Source organism: Acomys russatus, chromosome X, assembly GCF_903995435.1.
Source record: "Acomys russatus chromosome X, mAcoRus1.1, whole genome shotgun sequence".
In the NCBI taxonomy this organism is placed as follows: Eukaryota; Metazoa; Chordata; class Mammalia; order Rodentia; family Muridae; genus Acomys; species Acomys russatus.
Genome location: NC_067169.1, coordinates 45,165,036 through 45,189,445, shown reverse-complemented (window position 1 = coordinate 45,189,445; position 24,410 = coordinate 45,165,036). Strand labels below are relative to the sequence as shown.

Sequence of the window (24,410 nt, the reverse complement as noted above, 5' to 3'; positions counted from 1 at the left end):
ATTTTTAGGTGTGTAAGTATTTTTGCTTGCGTGCAAGTGCATCATGTGTGTGCTTGGTGCCCTCAGAGGTCAGACAAGGGAGTCAGATCCCCTGAGACTGGAGCGAAGGATGGTTGTGAGCCACCGTGTGGGTGCTGGAAATAGAAAATGGATCCTGTGCAAGAACAATTGCTCTTAACTTACAAGTTATCCAGCCCCCACTTTATTTATTTAGATTAGACCTTCCTTTGCCCAGTCATGGTCACTGCCTGCTAGCCTCATGGACCTCTTGAGCAGTTAAAATGTGGCTGGGTGGCTGAGAAAGTGAATTGATTTAATTTAAATCTAAAGCAGACTTGATTCAGTTCATTTTAAAATTGTGTTATGCATAGGTGTTCAGGGGTGTGTGTGTGTGTGTGTGTGTGTGTGTGTGTGTGTGTGTGTGTGTGTGTGTGTGTGTGTGTGATGTGGCGGCCAAAGGACAAGTTTGGCTCTCCTTCCTTAGGAACTAGATATTTTGTTTTGTGAGATAAAGTCTCTCACTTGCAGGGGGCTCACTGAGTAGGCTAGAGAGCCACAGTGATCTGTCCCTGCCCCTCCAGCATGAAGTCTAAGCCACCATGCCTCACTTTGTTTTTGAGACACAGTTTCTCTGTGTAACAGCCCTGGAATGTGCCTCTGGATTTGCCTGCCTCTGCCTCCCAAGTGCCTGGATTAAAGGCAAGTGCTGCTGCCACCCCCACCAGCTGCCTGACATTTTTGTGTGTATTCTGGGCATGGAACTCAGGTTCTCATGTTTGTGAGGCAAGTACTTTACTGACTGACATATCTCCGCATTTCTCAGTTATGCCCAAATATGTTTAGAATAATCTGGAAATAAGAATTTAACAAGTATAAACCTTATTGAATCAAATACAGCTTCTACATTATGATGTGTTGTACACGTAAGATACATAGATAACAGAGAATTAATACAAAACCAGTAAAAAAGCTCTTAACTTATGAGGTAGTGAGGGTGGACTCCAGAGCTTTAAAGTGTTTAGTGGGCCAGTGCTCTACCACTGAGCTATACTATACATCTTTTATATAGATTATATTAAATTATTTTACATATGTCAGGATATACAAAATATAAAAATCTCATCTATTTTATGCTAATGCAATTGCTAAGAATTTTCAAATTATAGTGTAGTTCATATTCTGTTGGACAGTATGGCTTCAAATAGTATGTAATTTATTAGTGGGAACACTGTAATGCCACATTTTATATACAAAAGAAAATTTTACTGATTTTATTTCCAATAAAGCTCTTACATGTCCTGCTCTGTTTTCTTTCTTTCTTTCTTTCTTTCTTTCTTTCTTTCTTTCTTTCTTTCTTTCTTTCTTTCTTTCTTTCTTAACATCTCTGTGTTTTGGTCTAATGCATTGCCTTTGAATAGCTGTTAACATTATGGTGGTTCTTGTACCATTTGTACAACCCCTCAGTTCTGCCCCTGAAGTATTGTTTCTTTCAGTCAATAATTCTCTTAATGATTTTGTCTTAAGACTTTCTTCTTCTGATTAAGGATGATTAAGAAAGGGCCATCTTGGACTATCATGCAGTAATTAAAGATACATTCTTCTGAATGCAGAGTGAGTTGGTAGGAATCAATTCACATTTTTATTAGTACTTGTTTTTCATATTTTACCCTCACTCTGCCTATTTCTGGTCCTCTCTTTAGCCACTATTGTCCCTCCCTGCACACTCCCTGCACAGTCAATTCTGACTTATGTTCTCATTTACTCATTTCTCATTCACTTGTAATAAAGATATTTTTGTTCCTTTTTCTTTTTATTTCATCCTAACTCCTCTTTCCCAAAGTGTGGGTGCTTGCTACTTTATAGCCTCTCAGCTCCTCAGCTGTTTTCTCTGCACAGCAAGAGTGGGAACTCCATAAATGACATGGACATTACATCACTTTAGTCAGTTACAGATGTTTAAACTTCCATAAAAATACAGCATCTCCCAAATAAAACCACCAGGAAGCAGACTGCTATACAAACCTCCTCTCTTTTTACAGAACTCCATGCTTGAGTCCTACCCTAAACATTCCAGCTTTGTGAATCCTACAGGTGTTAGCTGTTAGACGGCAGCAGCAGCCAGTTCCACTGTTTTTGCTATTCTTGAAGTTTAAGGGCCCTGCTGTCTTTAGTTTTGCTTTTGAAACTATTTTAAGACTGTTACCCACTGAGACACCGACTTCAGTGCCAAATGCCTGCGCTCTGCAAAATCTCAAGGTTTGAAGTCATCTTGTTCGTCGACGCTTGATTCCCAGTAAACAGAATGGTGATTTCATTCCTGGAGAAGCTAAAAGGGCTTATTCAAAGACTGTTAAAAATGGGGGAGACAGTCTCATCCTTCTTTCTGAGCATGTTTGTTCTGCTCCTTTACATGTGCACAACAGATCTTTTCTATAAGTAGGGATTGCCAAGAAGTAGACCAACCTGTTTTAGAATTAAAAGGGGAGAGAACAATTTAGGTTAGGATCTGGATATGGTGTTTAGCTTCTTGCATCCTGGTCAGGGTTTATAAAGAACTGGCTTGTAGGCCTTTATGATCTGATCAGGCTGGGTTTCCATGGAACCTCGTTTATTAGACTCTGGGGTATCTTGAGGCATCTAAAGAAGGAGTTCTGGCTTTGTTCCTTTTATAGCACTTGCGTGTCCTTCATGTGCTTTATTAGCTTTTTTTATATCATAGAAGTTAAATTTCATTGTAGCATTTTCATGTAAATCCTCTTGTGTTGATCTTCCTCTTCCCACTGCCCTCCCCCTGCTAGCCTACCTCCCCTTCCCATCTGCTTTCTTGTCACATGTGTTCTATTAACCATTTTTCTTTCCCTTCCATTAAGATATCCTTCTAGTTTCATGACTAACGTGTGTGCACACATATGCACATGCGCACGCGCACACAAACACACACCCCTGGCATTTGCATACAAAGAAAATATGTAGGTTTTTTCTTAACATAATTTTTAGTTCCATCCATTTCTTACAAATATCATGATCTCATTTTTTATGGCTGATTAAAATTCATTTGTGCTTGCATACATTTATCCTTTAATTTGTTGATGGCTGTTTCCGTTCTTGTTGTTGTTGTTAACAATGCAGCAATGAACTTGTGTGTGCAGGTATTTCTATGGACTTCGGCTTCTTTGGCTATCCCCAGGAGTGGACTAGCTAGGTTATATATTCATCTACTTTCACATTTTGAGGCACTTCCATATTGATTATCATAGTGGTTGCTTTCCTTCAAACTCCCACTAGCAGTGAATAAGAGTTCTTTGAAGAGGACATCGCTTCACTTACTGACCTTGTTGGTGTCTGGCTCGTTTCCTCCTATTAAGCTTTTGGGAAATTGATCAGACTGTTGGCAAGATTTGGGAAACCTTAGCTTTGTTGCTAGATGCAATTAAAAAATATTACCACTTTCATTTTTATATTGTATGTGCATTAAATTGTTTTACTTCAGTGATAATTCTGTCTCTTGGGTTGGGTAAATCTCTCTCTTTTTGGAATATCCTTGTCTAAGATTGTCTCTGATCAGAGCCTGTCTTTTTCCCTCATTGTTTTTTTAAACTAGTAGATATTTAAGAGTATCTTTAGATTCATAGCAAAATTCTGCAAGTGCAAGTACCTCCCAGACACACAGCCTCCACTGCCTTCAACATCCTGTACCAGTGTGGGACCTGGAGTTGCCAGTAACCATTGTTAGAACTAATAAACCATCATCATCACCAAAAGTTCATTGTTTACACTAGAAATCATTCTTTGTTATCTGTGAGTTTTGACACCTCACCCCCCCCCGTTTTTCTTTTTTTTTAAGATTTATTATTATGTATGTGAATGCTCTGCCTGCATGTACACCTGCACGACAGAAAAGGGCACCATGTGGTTTCTGGGAATTGAGCTCAGGACCTCTGGAAGAGCAATCAGTGCTTTTAACCACTGAGCCATCTCTATGGCCCCTGTTTTTCTTAATAAAGCTTTACTGGAGTATAGAAATGTCATTCGTTACATACAGACTGTATCTTTGGTTTCCTCCACAACAGCAGAGTTTAGTTGTTGCCAGAGACTGTATGTATGGTTCACAAAGCCCAAAGTGTTTATTGTCTAGTGTTGTTCTCCACCCCCACCCCCTCACTCCTCCACCCCCCTATTCCCCCATTCCCCATCCCCCACCCCCCCACCAGTCTAAGGCAGTTTCAGCTCCCTCTTGAAAGAGTGAGCAGTGTTGCTCTTAAGGTGTATTAAGTGACAAAGCTGTTTGTCTGCACCCTACTAGCATTTAGCCCAGCTTACCTGGAATGTGACTTATTGGGTGGCTCAGAGTTTTCCAAATAATCTGATAGTTTACTTATGGAATGTCTTGTTTCTGAATAGGATTTCCATATGAATGGCTTTGAAAGATTTTATAGGTTCAATTTACAAAACTGTCAGTAAATTTAAATGTACGTGTTTCTGTGCAGGGTTGCCAAAATGAGATTTTGTGGTTTTAATTGTAGTACCTAATGTAGGAACTACAAGTTTTTTTTTTCTGTTTTTGTTGTTGTTGTTTGTTTGTTTTGTTTTGCCTGATTAGGTACATTACCAACACTTTTGTTCTGCATGAACATTTAGTAACCAGAACCTGGATTTTCCATCATTTGCATAAACTCCCTGTATGTTTTTGTGTTGGTAGTCAATGAGGAACATTTTCACTAGCACAGTATCAAAACTGTGCCCCAGGGACTATGGGTGGGCCACCTGCTGTTCTTAGGCTGTTCTTTTTTTTCATGTAAATTGGCATTGAAACTAGAATTGAAGTGTCTTTTTGTATGTGTATAGGGCAGGGAGGGCTAATTTCCCATAATATATATATTTTCCCCAGCAGAACTGAGTTTGGCCACGGCGCACATTAGGTATCCTTCGTATCTCCCTTTTGTTTGTTTGTTTGCGTGTCCCCTGCCAATAGGGTTTCTCTGTGTAGCCCTGGCTGTCCTCAAACTCACTTTGCAGACCAGGTTGGCCTTGAACTCATAGAGATCTGCCTGCCTCTGCCTCCTAAGTGCTGGGATTAAAGGTGTGTGCTACCATATCTCTTAATGAGAACCCTGCTCCTGATCATTGGTTCATCTTCTAAGAGGGTGCCTTCTGTTATAATGAATGACATAAAATTGTAGTGAGCAGTTATGTTACACAGATCAATGTTGGTATGCTCACCCTAATTGAACACTTTGGGTTCTAAACCAGTTATACTTTATTTCCTTAGGGTCATTCTTGCAGCTAGGATTTCATTTCATTTTTAGACTTGATCTGGGATTCTGCCGTAACCTTTGCTTTGCACCTGTGACGTCTTGTTTCTTATTCTCATTTGGAGGTCAGTATACAGTAGTCTCACTGTTTGGAATAAATGATCAGCTCTTCTATGTTTTCCACACCATGAAGTTTAATACTGTCCCATGTGGTGCTAGTCAGAAAACAATAGGGCCTTTTGACATTTGTGGCATACCTGGCTTTCTGCAATAACTTCTGTTTTGATAGACAAGAGCATGCACAAAAAGCTCTGTGTAAGTGTGCCGCCACGCCCTCAGGCATCCTTCTGAGCTTTCCTGGATATGTTTTCTTAAATTAGGTAGCAGATATTTCTTGATACCCACCTTTGATTTTATACAGGTTGAGTTAATTTTTTTTTTCCTGATTCTGCCAGTTAAATAGAAAGCGAAGTGGTCAGTTTTCTGTTACTGTTACTATGCTTGTCACATAACGTGCTGAAGGAGACACTTTTTTGGAGTAACCCCTTCTGAAGAAGCCTGCTTTGCTTCATACTGGATCCCTAATTCTCTAGAAAGTGTCCTTCCTGGACGTTACCCGTCTTTGGGTAGTGCTGTTTACACATTGTGATGTCTTGTACATTGTAGATGTCTCTGGCCACTGTACTCAGTCTTCTTTCTGTTTTAATCTGAGCTTGGCTTCACTGAAAACTATTTCACTAGGAAATTAAATTAGACTTTATATAGCACTTAGAAAAGATTGAGTAGATTCCACTAGTATTTATAGACTACTTACCCAAACTTGGTATAAAATGTGTACCACTTGATTCTCAACAGCTGTACCCACTTTACAAATTAGGAAACTGAAATTCGGAGCAGGTGAGTTTCTGTTCACTTAGTCATCCTACCACTTTATAGGTGCGAATGAACATGCTGGATTGGGCAGGAGTGAAAGTGTGGGAAAACTTCAAAAGGTGCATAATCATCACTTGTCAAACATTACCATGTTGTAAAGTACATCTCATTTCCTTAGTGAATTTGTTCTGATGACTCCGTTTGAGATCCTCTAAAAAAGAAAGGGGGAGAAAAAAGAGGCATGTAGCTGTGGTCAGTTTTCTACAAGGCTGAAAATAGCTTTAACATGAGAATAAAGACTAAACTATGTAGGTGGCTAAATAATTTTGAATGCTTAATGGTGTCCATGTGAGCCTGAGGGATTCCTTGATTTGCTTTTTTTCATTTAGTTGTATATGATTAGATGGATGTCTATGGTTCATGGTTCTCAGGCACAGCTGCTCAGGAGAATCGAATTGGGATGCCTATAAATTGATAATGTTTCCCCACCTACGCCACTTAATTCAGCCTCTTAGTGTCTAGGTGCTGGTAGTTTTGGTAGTTTTGAGTTAAACGGTGATTATAATGTGCTTGGGGAGGTAAGATCCACAGTTATGAAGTAGTAATGAAACAGTTTTATGGTTGGGGGTCACCACAACATGAGGGACTGTGTTAAAAGGTCACAGCATCAGGAAGATTGAGAATAACTAGAATCTAGCTGATGACAGCTGTCTGGTAGAAGTTCTGTGTACATCCATGCCTTGTCCTACTCTCAGATGCACCATGGTGCCTTATTGTCACTGTATTTATTATTTAGAAGTGGGATTCCTGGGTTATCTGGTAGTTCTGTGTTTGTGTGTGCATGTGTGTCCATGGGTGCAGAGGCCAGAAGACAGCTTTGGAGTGGTGTTACTCAGATGCCATCCATTTTGTTTTTGCTCACCAGTGAGGCCCCTGCTTCTCTAGTGTTTGCATTGCAATTGTGTGCCACCATGTTCTGAGAAAAAAACAAGTCAAAGAGCTACCCGAAATTATGTCCTGTTAAAATTTCCCAACTGAACACAGTTAATGGATAAAATGCATTCCAAACACCAACATTTACTTGATAGTGTTATCAAAAGAGATAATATCTGGGTGAGCAGGATCATTCTTTTGGTTTTTCAGGCCCCGTTAGTACTTTTTCCTTTTATCATTTTCCTTCTTAACTTACTACTGCTATTCTTTAACCAACCCATACAGTATTAAAGCTGAAAGAAGGAGACAAAGATAGCCTTCAGAAACCCACACAGGCAACTGTTTTAGGGGCCACTGACTTTTCACAGTGAGACAGATCATGGAAGATATCCTCAGCATTCTCCTTGAATTAGAAACACTCATCAGGCCATTTCACCGAACAGTAAGGTTTTTTTTTTCCTCTTGGTTAAAGGCACCAGCTACTAGGGAACAATCTTGTCTGGGAACTTGTGCTCTTGGGTGGCTAGACAAACACCTCTCGTTACCTCCTTGTGGAAGACGCTCCAAATTTTTGTGTGTGTGCCTATTATTCTTATGCTTTGGTGAATATTAAAGCTATATAGAGCTGTCCTAGACAAGGCAAACCATAGGGCTCTTTGCACATAAATAGCTGTCTCCAACTTTCCAGTGAAAGGACAGAGTATAAAAACCAAAGAGGCTGAGTAGTACATGCAGAACCCTAGCCTTAACTATCCAGCACTGAAACCAAACAACCAAAAGAGTTAAAGGATCATGCCACCGAGGAGAACAACTCTGGGAATATATTTCAAACTGGTGACTGATTTCCATTTGCTAAGTCAGAATTTTCCAAGCCTCCTCACTGTTTCCTCTTTGTCATCTTCTAAATGGATACTAGGAAAAATTAAATAAGAGGAAGCATATAGAGAAATGGAGACTAAAAATAGAAAATAAGAGTTAGGAAATGTACAGAAGCCAAATAAGTGGGGAGCAAAGAATGGAGTCAAATAATTCGGAAGTATAGCTGGAAAAGACCTGTAAAAACAATCTTTGAGAGGACATTTATTAGAAACCAAGGGTTTAGTGCATTTATTATAAAAATGGTTGCTAGTACCCCTTGATTTAAGCTAAGTATTCAACATCTAGGATAAAATACCTTTAATATATGAGGAAAGCCACAGAAAAGTTGTAAAAATCAGACACTTATTTTTAGGTTGACTAATTAACTAAAAAGACTTATGCTCCTGTTTAAGCTGATGTATAATTAAGGTAGCTAAGTACAAAGAATTTGTTCTTGGGGCTAAATTAGAATGTAGGAGGGAAAACGTGGAATTTTTTCTAATAGCTATTTTGCCTTAAAAATAAAAACCTCTGAAAGCATGGTCACATCTTCCAAAAAGTCATTGAGAAACTATGATAGATGCTATGGGGGATATCAAGACAAGACTTCCCTCTGTGGGTTTGTAGCAGTCTGATAATCCAATTCCACCAGAGTCAAATACTTTCTGAAACTAGCTCTCTTACATCATACCTAAAAGGCAAGTTTTCTAGACAGTACAGAGTTGACTGCTGTATCATCTAGGACTTTTAAAATAGTGAGTGGTGGGAACACTGAACACACTTCCATTTTTAGAAGTGATGTAGAGTTCTTAAAGTGATGTAGAGCTGTCAGATGAGCCGAATGAGGCCCACACCAGTCTGGAATAGAGTCATGCTCTGAGGACTGATGGTGCCTGTAGCAGACATTTGATGTTGCAGCTCATGGCTTTAAACTGTTCTGCTTGATCATCACCAGGCATTAGTGGATGCTATTTGATGACATCTACTTCTAAGAGTAAGGAATGCATCAGTGTTCATTGTTGAACACTAGCCTTCACTAAACCTCCATGAAGAGCGTGCTTTTATTTTATGGGTGGTTAAAATGAGCTATAGGAGGGTGAAGAAGTCTGTGAGTGCTTAAGATCCAGACCCAAGTCTAGCTAAGAAGCCTACAAGATCTTGTTATTGTTATTCGGTAGGGTAGTATACTTTTGTCTGAATCATGAGGTTCAAAAGTTCTGAAAATAGAATTTTAAGTTTTGGCGCCACACTTATTCTTTGGCAGAATCTGATTTGAGCTGACTTAAAAGAATGGACTATATACTACTTACTATAAATGTCCATATATTTCACGGTAGCTATATTGTATCTGTATAGTATTCTATAGCACATAAGCATGGCATATACTCATTACTGTTTAAAACCTGGTATAGCTTTCAATTCTGGAACCATCTAGTCCCATGGGTTTCAGAGGAGAGACATGGGCCTTCTCACTAGCTTTTGCTGGTCACAGCCTTCATCCTACCCTTGTGTTTCTAACTTTTGTTCCTAACCAGCTATAGACTGGATAATTTAAGCATGTAAACTTTTACTAGACCCCCCCCCGAAAAAAGCCCCTCGGGTTTTTGATGTTTTTACTTCATACTGATACTTCCAATTTTAGCTCATCAGTACAGGGGTGTTTTATTTCTTCCCCATTCCAGAATAGTCTTCTCCCTGTTAAGAAAGTATTAATAGTCTTTGTTAAGGGTGGTGTGGTGATTTGAATGAGAATGGTCCTGATGGAAGTAGTGTGTCACTAGGGGTGGCTTTAAAGTTTTAAAAGTCCATGCTATTCCCAGGGGCTCTCATTTTGCCTTGGGTTTGTGGATCAAGATGAGAGCTCTTAGCTACTGCTCCAGTGCCATGCCTGCCTGCCTGCTTGCCTGCCTGCCTGCCTGCCTGCCTGCCATGCCTGCCTGCCTGCCATGCTTGCCTGCCTGCCTGTCACCATGCTCACTGCTGTTATGTTTACATACTCTAACTCTTTTAAACCATAAGCCCCAAATTAAATGTTTTCTTTTATAAGTTGCCTTGGTCATGACTTTTTTTTTATCACAGCAATAGAAAAGTAACTAAGATGGATGGTGGGGGAACTTTATTCAAGTGCGACCATTGCAGTGAGATTTTATAGTAGAGGAGAGAGATTGGGCTCAGCTCTCAATTCACCATGGACAAGTTGGAGACTTACAGTTCAGGAACAGTGTATGTATGCATGGGTGGGGAAAGGACTAGTGGAAAGAAAAGTACTAAGAGGGATCAGTGCTTGGGGAGAGTCTTACTTACTAGATCTACTAGACTCATGCTGAAAACTGCAATGTTTAGATACCTAGAATAGACCCCTGAGTATCAAAGAGTGGAGGAGGACCAGGGTTGCATTGGCACACATGCTGTCTTTACAAAGTTTGGCCCCTGCCTTACAGATTAGGGCAGCTCAAATTCAGAGGCGTGGTAAGGTAAGCCTTAGCAAATGTTTCACAATCCCATGATGGCCAACTTTGGGCCAGAGGGTGTTTTTCTCCTTTATTTCCCATCTAGCCCCTGGCCATAAGTTTGTAACAGGTTTACAGAACTGCTCTGGCCTCCAAATAGCCAGGAAAAGGAATCAGACTTACTCTTTTAGGTGACCAGATGCTTTTTCTCTCTTCCTGCCCCATTTATGTGAATGCACACAACCATCTCCAGAAGATTCTCTGACTGTGTGTTGTCTTTTACTTTTAAAAAATGTGATATGTGGTAATCTAATCTGTTTGCATGACTCATATTAACTGAGTTGCATATAATGTTCAGTACATGATATAATTTGTATAGTGTTAACATCAGGTTAAAGATAGTTTTCTCCTTAAACATTGATCCTTTCTGCATGTCAAACTTTCAAAATACTTCTAGTTTTTTGAAATACATGGTACATAGTTGTTAGCCACATTGTGCAGCATTTTGCCAGAAGTTACTTCTTCTAACTTCATCTTAGAAGCTATTGATAAAATCTCACCCCATCCCCACTATCCCCAACGTCTAGGAGCCATTATTGTAGCCTCAATTTCTGCTATTCCTCATGAGAGTTCACATGCTACTTGATTGCTGCGCCTGACTTACCTCACTGATAGATTCTGTATGCTAGTTTTCCTTCTTGGCCTTTTCATAGTGGGTCATTCACCTGGGAGTACATTCTAGGCTGTTTTTCAGAGACATACTAGTCTTATGGCTTAGAGCCCCTTGTTTGAAATCACAGAGCTTCTGCTTCCAGGATGGCTGAGCAATGTGTTTTTTTACATTGGAAGAAAACTCTTAAAGAACAGGACTATTTACAGAGTGAATGGAGTATGTTGCTGGCCAGAAAACCCCTATGAACAATAGTGAATTTATATGCTGTGCTATTTCTGCACATGGCAATTTCCCTACAGTGTTTATTTGAAAGCAAAGTCAAATTATATCCCAGGTCACTTTTATATTGTGGCCGGTAACACTAGTTACATATTTGTGTTAAGAAAAACACTGATTTCAAAGTTGCCTCTTGAAATAAATGTTCTTTTTCTCTTCTAATTAAGGGGTTTTCTTAAACTTGCTATTTCAGAGAATAAAAATTTAGCTAGACATTGTTATATTACTTAATTTTTCTTTTTCTGACCAGTAGTAATTCTATTAACATGGCAAGCACTTTTTGTCTCTGGATGTTAATTTTTGGAATTTTTCATCTCTTAATAGGAAGAGATAATGCATGTGAAAAAACTTCATATATGTTTCTGCGCAAAGAGCTTCCTGTGCGACTGGCTAACACAATGAGAGAAGTTAATCTTCTGCCAGATAACTTGTTGAGTCGCCCTTCTGTGGGATTAGTTCAGAGTTGGTAAGTAAATGTTGTGATCACCCCACAATTTTTGGGACATTTTGGCACTGGTACCATTTTTTCACACAAGTGCACATATTGTCTGGAAATAAGTCATTTGGGATAGCTAGGCTTTCCTTGCATTTACGAGCTTTGCTTTTTACTATTCATTTTAGAACTTTAATGAAAATATCTTAAAGCTTAAGACACTTTAACTTTTTTTTTCCTTGTTATAGACGTGGTTCCTCATTGAAAACAATTAGAGAATAAAAAGAATGGCAGTGCAGTGACCAGGAATCAGTGGAACCACTTTCATTGAAAAAAATTGAGGCAGTGTCTCTTGTATCCCAGACTATCCAGGAATTCCATCTGTAGCCTCGGTGACCTTTGCATTTCTGATCCTCTTGCCTCCTGCCTGCTGGGAGCACATGCGTGTACCAGCATGTCCAGTTACTGGGGAATGAAGCAGGGCTTTGACAAATAGAGGGCTAAGCAAACTCTGCAAATTTGTCCAGATTTGGATAGGGAGATGTTTTCTCCTTTCAGTAACTCTCAGCCTTGTCTCTTTTCGAGATCTTTTAAAGATCTTCCATGAAGGAAATACATTTTAGGACGAGTCATTTACAGGGGAGCCTCACATGGAAAAATATCAGCTCCATGTTGTGCTGCATCTGCTGTTAAACCAGCTATAGCTCTGATTGTAAAACATGGATTTAACATGAGGGAGTGGTGTTTGTGACAACTGCTCCCTCCTAGGCGAGATCGATGAGTGGGAGGCTATAAGAAAAGGCGGTATGTTTTTAGACAGAGATTTGTATGTTTGGTGTACTCTGCTATAAAAGCATGGTGGAAGTGTCTGGAGAAACCTGGAGGCAAACATATTGCTAATCAGGAAGAGTGTTGAGAACAAAAAAGGCAGAAAATGCTGGCTGTGGTCTTGTAGTCTTCCTTGATGGATGAGTGGAGTTGACTGGTGCAGAGAACCATCATAAAAATCAACATGAGCTAGAAAACTAGCCCAAATTCAGTTTGTGGTGACCTTTCTTCTGATAGAGAATGGACATTCGATAGCTATTCCTCACGAATAATGTAAGTTCTTCTGAAAAGCACTATTTTATGCTATGACCTGGCATAACCTAGGGATTGCCCTAACTCAGATGACTGCGAATGAAGAAATGACAGATGCACATACAGGAAAGCTGGAGTTGTGTGAGCCAGGCATTCTGACGGAGTTGCACCAAGTCCCTGAGTTAAGGAGGCTGACTTACGCTTTACAGCTCAACGAGGACGCAAGTTTAGCTGTTGTGGGTAGTGGGGTCTCTGTAGGCAAACAGTCTGAGTCTGTAAATATCTGCTAGGAGGAAACTTGAGTGGGCATTTTCTGTATATGCTGTGAACATCCACACATGGACAATTCCCATGAGTCTAAGGCATTGGTATCCCTGAAAAGCCATGCTCATGTCAACAACATGCATTTACTCAGGATTTCATCTGACACTTACACATTCACTCAGGACTTCTTCTACTACCCACAATTTTAGATGGTGTTAGAGGTTTGTTGTCTAATCCCCTTTCCAGAAAATCAGCAAGAAGCTCCTATGAGGGGCAGAGTCCTCGGGTTGCAGGAAAGGTCAGAGAAACAATGACTACAGATTTGATATTCTAGTTGCATTCTGCTCTGAATTTATAGCTTGTTTTAAAATGGAGCAACAAATACTTGCTTGCATGAGACTTCTTTATTGCTTAAAGCTATGGTTGGAAAGTTTGCTGTAGAAAGTATAAGTCACTGTCAGGGACCACTATGTTGAGGACTCTAGGTAGGCAAAGTCATGTCCTTTGATCCAGTAGTTGGTAGCAATTAACCAGTTTTCATCACTTAGGTAGCAGTTACTTCAGGAACATCAAAGTGCTTTGCTGCCTCGGAAATGTTTTCCAACATTAACCACTTCTCTGATTCTCCAGACACCAGCTGAGTGTTCAGCAATTCTCTTTAGTCCTGATACTAAGTATCTCAAGTCAGCACAGACCCTCCCACAATTTAAGGGCTCAGTCCCTAAAGACTGACCATGCATCAGATGCCAACTGCAAGTCCTGGATTGCCATGCCTTTGACTGGCTTGAGCATTGAGTTTTCATGACCCACTTCTGAAGTTTGAAAACTTGTTAAAATGGATCACAGAGCTTAGGAAGGCACTTTGTTTGTATTTATAGGTGGATTGGAAAAGATACAACCCAGAAACAGCAAAATGGAAGAAATATATCAGACAAGGTGTTGGCGTGGCTTTGTAGTATCTATGCCTTCTTTGAGTGTGGTCTGTTGGTGCCTCCAGGTTTTCAACACAAAGCTTTTGGAATCTCCTAATTTAGGAGTTTTTTATAGAGCTTCATATCCAGACCTCATGCCTCCACAGAGGTTGGGGAGTAGACTAAAAGTTCCAGCTCTCCAGTCACTTGCTCATTGTTTTGATCAAGTTCATGTTGACAACTGTCTAGAGGCCCCACACCCTAAGGAACCTCATAAGAATAACTCAAATGTGAGCCATAGATGCTTCTTGGGAGTAACAAAAGATACTCCTTTCATTCTGGAAGTTTGAAGGTTTAGGAGTTCCTAGGAACCACGAGTAAATTATAAATTTATTTTTGTATCATACACATATATTGGCAAAGTGAAGTATGGTCTCAGATTACTGTGTTAAACCTTTCTTGTTATCCTCTTCATCGTCCATGTCTACTTCAGACTATGCATGCCCTTTCTTTTTATTCTTACACATTCTATTTTGAAAAGACAATTTCCTAGTAAGACTAGCAAAAGAAAGAAATGTAAAAGTCGTCAGGGTCAAAATGGAATTGCTAGAGCTAGGGAGTTACTTAGAAAGATTTCTTCTGCATGGTTGCTTGTTAGCGACTAGTACAGGATCCTGAATCTACAGTTCATACAGTGGCCAGCAACTTTTCACCTCCAATACATTCTACCCTTCCACCCTTGTTTTAATCATTACAACCAACAGCTCTTGATTTCAAATATCTGATGTGGATCATCTTTTCTTTAAAAGTCCCCTTGCTGGGCCTGGAGAGATAGCTCAGAGGTTAAGAGTACTGACTGCTCTTCCAAAGGTCCTGAGTTCATTCCCAGCAACTACAAGGTGGGTCACAACCATCGATAGTGAGATCTGGCGCCCTCTTCTGGCCTGCAGGCAGAGTACTGTATAGATAATAAATAAATTTTGGGGGAAAAAAAGTCAGCCTAGTTGGGCGTGGTGGCGCACCCCTGTAATCCCAGCACTTGGGAGGCACAGGCAGGTGAATCGCTGTGAGTTCAAGGCCAGCCTGGTCTACAAAGTGAGTTCAGGACAGCCAAGGCTAAACAAAGAAACCCTGTCTCAAAAAAACAAAACCAAACCAAAACAAACAAACAAAAACTAAAAGTCCCCTTGCCTTGGACCTTTTCCTCTCCTTCCTTCCTTTCTTTTTTTGGGGGAGGGGAGTGTTTGAGACACGGGTTTCCTGCAACATTTTGATTGAGGTTGACATTATGCACCTTACCCCCAAGTACTTTAACTCAGATCTCTGGAGATAACTCTTAGAAAAACATGATATAATTGTCATGTTTAGAAGTTTACCATTAATATAGTAATATTTCCTAACAGGTAGTTCTTGCTGTTATTTTACTAATTGTCTTAGTAATGCTTCTGTTTTTTAAAATTCTGTCTTGATTTAAGAATCTAGCTTAGGATCATATATTTGTGTGTTACTGTCATTTGCTTTTAAATGTGAGCTACATATGAAACAGACTCTACCACTGTTCTCTCAGCTACCTTGTTAGTCTTTTTGCTTTCCTTTTATGCTATGAATCTTAGTAATCTTAGATTCATCTCCATTTATAACTTCTCTTTAAAGGATTATCCCTTTTGGAAAGGGCTAGAAGCCTGCCTAACTTTGCTCATGTGTGGCACATGTTATTATGACTCACGAATTATAATGTACACAGTTTTTCTTGTATTGGCCCTCATTGAGAACTGTCACGATCAAATTAGAATATTTTTATGACATGTATTTCTCTAGTACATATTGATGGGCTCTGAGAAGGAGCCTTCTTGTATTCTTGGTGTATGCTTCAGGCTCAAACCACGGTGCTTCTTAAAATTTTATGCTTTTTGCCAGGTATGGTGTTGCATATCTTTAATCCCTGAATTTAGGAGTCAGTAGCAGGTATATTTCTCTGAGTTTAATTAAGGTCACCGTGGTCCACCTATTGAGTTCTAGGCTATCTAGTAAGACCCTGTCTCAAAAAAAAAATCTGTGTCCTTTTTGAGTAATCAACTGTAGACTTGGAATATTTGTTAGGATGCATTTGTAGTAGCAGACAGTACAGCTGAGCCTGGCTGGTACATCTAGAAGGATGGGCTCTTTTTGCTAGTTTGAATCAGAGACATGTAAAGGTAGCAGAACTATGGTTTTGATAGTGTTGGCTTTGTTATCTGGTGAGCTTCTTTCCAGGTGGCAGACTAGCTGTAGAAGTTGCAGGTTTCATATTCATATAACACACTGTACAGAAGCAGAGAGGTCAGTGTCTTTCCCAGGGATCTCCAGCAAGTCTTCTGTGTCTTTCATTTAGCCTGAATTGAAGCAGTAAGCCTATTCCTAAGACAGTACCCGTGTTCAGGGATGCACACAGTTCATAGTCTTAACTATGGACTACGGGACTCATGAGCAATTCTTGACTGATGGGCAATTACTGACAAGGGGAAATGGATCTCCCAGAGAAAGATGGGGCTACCTTCATGCTTTTGAGGGATCAAAGTAGCCCGAAGCACTTGAGGTACATATGTGGAGTGAGGCAAAACCTGAGTGAACGCTTGATGTACTAGTGTGAAGAGGGAAGGCTGTTGGGCAGGTAGCTAATGTGCTGACTCTTCTCTTTTAGGTACATGCAGAGCTTCCTTGAACTTTTAGAATATGAAAACAAGAGCCCAGAAGACCCACAGGTTTTAGATACGTAAGTATGATGCCAATGACCTGAAAGCAAAAATAGCTAGGCAGAAGAACATTTCAGTAACTGGAATTCATAAGACTCAAGAATTAAGGCCAGGCATGGTGGCGCACGCCTTTAATCCCAGCACTTGGGAGGCAGAGGCAGGTAGATCGCTGTGAGTTTGAGGCCAGCCTGGTCTACAAAGTGAGTCCAGGACAGCCAAGGCTACACAGAGAAACCCTGTCTCAAAAAACAAAAACAAAACAAACAAACAAAAGGACTAAAGAATTGTATTCAGGGTTGGAGAGATGGCTCAGTTGTTAAAGTGCTTTCTGCACAAGTGTGAGGGCCTGCCTTTGGATCAGCTGCAGTAGTCAAGTGAATACCGGGCAGGTATGACATTTTGCCTGTAATCCCAGTGCTTGAGACTCAAACTGGGGATCCCAGGGAATCTGACTAGCCACGCTACCTGAATAACTGAGCTCTAGGTTCAAATGAGAGACCCTGTTTTGACAAATAAGGTAGAGAGTGAGTAAAGAAGACAACTGAAACTAACATGGCCTCCACATGTATGTGTGCACACATTCATACACTCTCATTCTAACACACGTACACCCACACATACTACACACAAATTTGAGAACACAAAAATACTATAATTCAGACAAAAGTTTTAATTGTTTGTGACTAATGACATTGTTGGATTTTTTTTAAAACATTGAGTTGAGAATTTAGCATAGTTCACAAAGAACAATGAAACTTGAATTTATCTTCATGACCCAATTCTCTCTATTTATTTATTTATTTACTCACTCACTTTACATCCTGGTCGTAGTCCCCCTCCTCACCTCCCAGTCCCATCCTTCCTCCTTCTCCCCTTTCCCCCTCCCTTACTCCTCAGAAAAGGTGAACACCCCCCTACCCACCTATCCCAGCACATCAAGTAGCATCAGGACTTAGCTCATCCTCTTCCCCTGTGGCCAGGCAAGGCAGCCCTGCCAGGGGGACGTGATAGAAAAGCAGGCAACAGAGTCCATGGCAGAGACAGTCCCCACTCCCTTACTAGAGGACCCACATGAAGCCTGAGCTGCCCATTGCCTACATCCTTGATAAATATAGTCAAGGTGAATTGGACACCCGCTTAATATAAGCAGTTGTAGAGAATGTTCCATCTAGTGATAGCTTTAAGAATGCAGTAGCCTCCATATATACATGAATTATCTATCTAATCTATCGACTTAAAAATATTTGCCAAGCCGGGCGGTGGTGGTGTATGCCTTTAATCCCAGCACTTGGGAGGCAGAGACAGGTGGATCTCTGTGAGTTTGAGGCCAGCCTGGTCTACAAAGCAAGTCCAGGACAGCCAAGGCTACACAGAGAGACCCTGTGTCAAAAAACCAAAAAAAAAAAAAAAAAAGTTTTTCCAATGGGATATTACAACCATCAGAAAGTTGTAATGATTTTGTTTTGGATAAGCATGAAAGAGTGGTGTTTTTTTTAAAATATATAATGATCTGAATTCTACTGCTGTCATTATGCACAAAGACTGCTGAATTCTCATGTTACTGGAAAGTATTTCTGTTTTCCATTTTTGTTCTCTAGCAAACCATAACCTCTTGGAGGTTTTCCTCCAAGAGAAATTAAGTATCCGTGTCACTCAATTTCTTCCTGTTTGGGATATACACAATGAATGCTGAGAACTTTGTTTTTTTTAAGTGTAGACTTAATCCATGTAATGGTGAGACAGACACTTGACATGGACATGCTCCATGCAAAGAACCAGGGAAATGCTATACTATACAAACAGTCTTAGAGAGTTTTAACCCAGACATGTGAATTTACAAACAAGGAAATAGAGGTCAGAGGTGTGGAAAGCTGTGCTCAAGGTTGTGACACTGCAGAACAGAGATAGGCCTATGAGTCATTGTTCCTTTTCCTCAGTACACTGGTTGTTTGCATTGTGCTGTGGCCAAAAATGCTGGTTCCAGCTGGGAGAAAGGAGCTTGGGTTTAGTTGTATTTTATCTAATGGATCTGTAAGTTATGAAAAGTGCAAGTATTGGGTGAGAGCCACACATACAATTGCTTCCTTATATAGCCACTTCTGTCATTTAGTGTATCGACATTAAATGAATTGATTCCAAGAGCTTTGTTTCCTTAAGTCCTTAGTTGGGGACATTTTGAAATTCTCAAAATGAAACTGCCTCTAGCTCTGCAGTGAGGCTATAGATTTGGAGAAGTACATAATTAATTGCTATGGTCTTTCTGGAGTCCTGTCTCTGTAAAAAGTTTTTCATCACAGACAATTTGTGTAAATGGAGTGTGTGTGCTAGGTCTTGATGACAGTAGCTCTTGCAGGCTTTATGCAGCTAGGTTGCAAAGCTAAGCTTTGAGGAGCCTCGTGCTCTTAGTGATGGGGGAGGTAGAAGACGAGCTAGTGTCCTGGTAACAGCCTTTTCTGTTCAGCAAGAACATCTGTGTGATCACTAGCTTGGGGAATAATTTCTGTCACTCACATGGTCATCATGATGGAGATAGAAAAGCCCAGGAGGGTAGGGAGCTATTCTGAGAATTAATCCATCAAAATAAGCCTGTTCCTTTCAAGTAAAGATGTTTCCGCACTATAATGAATTGTTTCATTTTATAGATACTTAATTTATAAATACTTGGAAAGTACTTATAAAAAATTACCCATTATAAAGTTTGTTGAGAATAATTGTGAACTTGGGCTTTTTTGTTTTGTTTTGGAGACAGGATTTCATGTGTGGATCAGTCTAGCTTTGCACTCACAGGGATCTGCCTGCCTATACCTCCTGAGTGTTGTGTTTAAAAGTGTGTGCCGCCAAGGCCAGCTAATTGTGAACTTCTAGTTTCAGAGTTTATTTATCTTTGCTATCTTTGTATGTATATTTGTTACATAAATATTTCATTGAGAAAAAGAAGATTTCAGATAAGTAAAAGAAACTTATCCAAATTTCCATTACTAGAGGACAACCACAGCTAACATTTTCCTCTGTCTTTATTTTCTCCTAAATATTCATAGTTATGAGTGTAAAGTTTTTTGTTTTTAAATACATTTATTTTATTATACATGTATAAAACAAACTACATATAGCAGGGAGAACCATGTGACAATCATGAGTTCTATAAATGTTACATTCGTAGGGTTTTGGCTGTTTGTATTTGTCCATCTTGAAGTAAACATCTTTCCTGTCTTGTTGGGTCTAAATTTCTATATGAAATTCAACCAATGACTTAGACATAATCTTCATTATGATTAACAATTAAGGCCTGGAGCTAAGGAGGAGGTTCAATCATCTAGCTTTTGTTCTATCCTCCCTCTGTGTTCCTATGTTTCCCTTTCTTTCTTTTCAGCTCCTATCTCCTTACCTACATGCAAGATAAAGGAAAAGAGAGACATCCCTGAGTTTCACCTAGCTTTTTCTCTGTATAAGACCAATAATGACTTATGACCACCTCCCAATGAGAAGTATTTGTAGACCAAGAGAGAAAACAGAAACCAGTAGGACCCACCCTTAGAGGGAATGGGGCTTCGTTCTCTTAAGGTTTCTTCAGGCTGACTTGAGGCAAATAATACCTTGGAAGGCGCCCAGAATGATTGGAGAAAATGGTTAAGCAAGCCAGGGATTACATTTATGGTCCAGTTTCTAAATGGTGAGAGATTCCAGGCTGAATCAAATTGAAATGGTGGTCCAAATTGGATCAGAAGTTTTCTACAATGTTGTCCAGGAAGCTGTCTGAATTTGATGGGTAACAGCAACATCTGGGGATGGAGCTAGGAGGATGCAGGATGTCAGTGTCCATCATGCTGACAGGAATGAATCCTGACAGGTCTGATCCAGCATCAGTGTCTGCTTCTTTTGCTCTGAAAACATGATTTCTCACAAGCATTATACAGTTGTTAACATTATAATTGTATGAGGTGTGCAGGATGTACAGAGCAATTAAGGCTGGTTTTCTGCTCATTATATGAGTCGACATAAGGTGTCTGTAAATCTTCCTTCATGCCTTACTAAGAGTGGCCTCTAATACTAAGTCACAGAGAATCTGTGGTCAACATGAGGCCTCTCTATCCCTTTACATTCATATCTCTGCCAGTCTCAGAGCTATTCCCATGTAGTGGGGTTAGGAATATAAATTACCTGCTTGTTCTGCAGTTTGAATTCTTTACATCCCAATTGTACCACTCCACCTCATCCCCTCCTGATCCCACGCCCTCATCAACTCCCGATCCCATCCCCTCCCTCATCCCCTTTCCCTCCCTCCCCTAGTCCTTAGAAAGGGGAGCCCTCCTTCTCTAACATCTGACTTTAGGTTATCTAGTGTCCTCTGTACTACATAGGACCTCTTCCTCTGTGGCCTGGCAGGGCCACCCTACACTTTACCCAGTATCCAGCTTCAAGTCTCTGTAACTGTCCCTATCCCCCATTGGGAAGAGACTCTCCGAGGATGTCTATGTTGGGCTAAAATCCACATATAGATGAGTATATACCATGCGTGTCTTTTGGGGTCTGGGTTATCTCATTTAGCATGATCATTTCTAATTCCATCAATTTGCCTGCAAAATTCAAGATTCCCTTGTTTTTAATAGCTGAATAGTATTCCATTGTGTAGATGTACCACAGTTTCTTTATCCATTCTTTAGTTGAGGGACATCTCCGTTGTTTCCAGGTTCTGGCTATTAGGAATAAGGCTGCTGTGAACATAGTTGCACAAATGTCTTTGTTATATAGTGGGACATCTTTTGGATATATGCCCAGGAGTGGTATTTTTTGTTTTTCAAGACAGGGTTTTTCTATGTAGTCTTGGCTGTCCTGTAATATACTTTGTAGACCAGGCTGGCCTCAAACTCACACAGATCAGCCTTCCTCTGCCTCCCAAGTGCTGGGATTAAAAGTGTGTGCTACCACTGTCCAGCAATTTTTATAAAAATAAGTCTTTATGATATAGTTCTTGACCATTATTAATAGTTTAACAATATCACTCAATGACACATATCTTAGAGAAATGCTTCATGAGGAAAATTTGTTTGTGTCAACACTGTGGATTATCCTCATACAAACATATGAGGACTACAACTTTACTTAGTAGCATAATCTTTTGGGGACACTGTTGTTTACAAAGTCTATCATTGAAATGTTATTGTGTAGTATGTAGCTGTCAATACTTACACAAGCAAACACACACACGCATATATTTAAATTGTCTTTTTTTTGAGACAAGCCCTGGCTGCCCTGGGCTCTCTTTGTAGAAAAGGCTGTCCTCGAACTCACAGAGATCCCCACCTACCTCTGTCTCCTGAGTTCTGGGATTAAAGGTACGCACCACCACTGCCCAGCATATACTTATATTATTAATTCTTCTATAGATAGGTCATGCAATTTGACCTACTAGTATTGAATTTGACTGGTTTGTCAAGATACTTTTTCATGTGTATGAGTATATGATATATTTCATAGGTATTTGTGTATGGGAATACATGTGTAATGTGTGTGTGTGTGTGGAGATCAGAGGGCAAATTTGGGTGTTGGTCTTTGTATTACATTTGCATGAACTTCAGGGATCCAAACTTAGGTCAGTACACTTACACAGCAGGTCCATTTCTTCACTGAGTCATCTTGCTGGCAGAAACACTGCTCTAAAAACAGCATTTGTTCTCTCTTTGTTTCACTGCCTCCCATTTTCTGTGTACAATATATGCATGTATATCTGTGAAAAGCAGTTTTAAAAAACAGCTATTCATCTTGACCAGTTGTTTCTCAAGCATTGACCCTAGAAATGGAATTATCTTCTTTGGACTTCAGATATATTTGGTTAAATTGCCCTTAGAAAAAATGTTCCATTTAGTGCCCACACACAGCCTCCACTGGTTATTATTTGCCATTATAATAAAGAATGTTTTACTTTGCTTTTGTGCTGATAAATTGATTGGCATTATGCTTGCTTTTTCTTAGATTTTCCCACTAATGGCAGATCCTTCTAGTCTTCCAATAAGATGTTCATTTTCACTAAGTACAAGGACTCTTGTTTCTTATTTTATTCATAACATATTCTTCCGTAATTCTGCAGTCATGTTCTTTGTTTTTTTGTACTGTTTCTGCCCTTGGCAATAAGCTTAGAACAGCCTTCTTTATCCTAAAGTTATATACTTAATTTGGCTGATTTTCTTCTATTATTTCTGTGATTCCACTCAGAGCATTTTTATCTTTTTAAAAATAAATTAATTTTTGTGCATGGTTTATGTGTACATGTGTCTGTACATTTCCATGTGGAGATCAGAGGTTGACATCAGATGTTTTCCTTGATCATTCTCACCTCATTTTTTTTTCAGACAGGCTCTCTCTCTAAACGGAGAACTTGATATTTTAACTAGACTGGCTGGCCAGTGGTCCCCTGGGACCCACTTGTCTCTGCTACCCTGTCTCTGGGATTACAGAGATGTGCTGCCATACCTGGCTTTTATGTGGGTACAGATCCTCATCACTTTACCCACCCCTAGCCAGCTCCCTAGTCTTAACTCGTATATTTTTCATTTACTTGGGGATTAAGGCTTACATTTCTGTATGATTTAAATTGTTGGCCCTCTGGCTTAGTCAGTTCAATGATTTCTTTACTGACTTACAATGTTACATTCATTTAAAAAAAAACATTTTTAATGATTATTTTTATTCCATGTGCATTACCTTTTCCTGCATGTATGCCTGTGTGAGGGTGTCAGATCCATTGGAACTAGAGCCACAGACAATTTTGAGCTACCACATAGGTGCTGGGAATAGAACCTGGATCTTCTGGAAGAGCAGCCAGTGCTCCCAGCCACTGAGCCTCTACATTGTATTCTCTACATGTATGAGCCTCTACATACATATTCTAGTATGCTAAATTTGGTGCACACCTACTTACTCAATCTTGAGCCTGGCTCCATAATTTAATTTTACTGCTTGACTTATTCTCCTGTTTTTAAGTTACTTTATATTTATATCCATGTTTTAAAATTATTTATTTTTAATTCTATGTATATGGGTGTTTTGTCAACAAAATATGTGTACCACATGAGTGTTTGGTGCCCATATAGTTCAGAAGACGGTGTCAGCTCCCCTGGGACTGGACTTACAAATGGTTGTGGGCCACCATGTGTGTCTTAGTTAATGTCCTATTGTTGTGAAGAGGCACCATGACCACAGCAACTTTTGGGGGGCGGGGGTTCGAGATAGGGCTTCTCTGTGTAGCCTTGGTTGTCCTAGAACTCACTGTGTAGAACAAGCTGTGCCTTCTTCTGCCTCCCGAGTGCTGCACAGCAACTCTTATAAAGTAAAACATTTCATCGGGGCTGACTTTCAGTTTTAAAGGTTTAGCCTATTATCTGCATGACAGGAAGCATGGTGGCATTCAGGTAATGTGGTGCTGGAGACATAGCTGAGAGTTCTACATCCAGATTGGCAGCAGATGGAAGAGAGAGTTGCCGAGCCTTGACTTGAGCATCTGAAATCCTAAAGCCCACAGCCAGTAACATGCTTCCTCCAATAGGCCACACCGTCTAATAGTGCCACTCCCTATGAGTCCATGGGAGCCATTTTTATTTAGCCCACCACAGTGTGCAGAGTGGGTCCTCTGGAAGAGCAGCCAGAGCTCTTGACCACTGAGCCATCTCTTCGGCCCCTT

The 24,410-nt window shown here is 40.0% G+C and overlaps 1 protein-coding gene across 2 annotated transcripts in view; it reads left to right on the top strand.

Annotated features, from left to right (window-relative positions):
* Pdk3 (pyruvate dehydrogenase kinase 3) overlaps positions 1–24,410 on the top strand; it is a 64,989-nt gene that overhangs the window by 5,761 nt on the left and 34,818 nt on the right. For both annotated transcript variants that reach the window (XM_051142381.1, XM_051142380.1), the window contains exons 2-3: positions 11,640–11,781; positions 16,684–16,755. In XM_051142381.1, the coding sequence (XP_050998338.1) occupies positions 11,640–11,781; positions 16,684–16,755 (214 nt within the window). The remainder of the gene's footprint in view (positions 1–11,639; positions 11,782–16,683; positions 16,756–24,410) is intronic.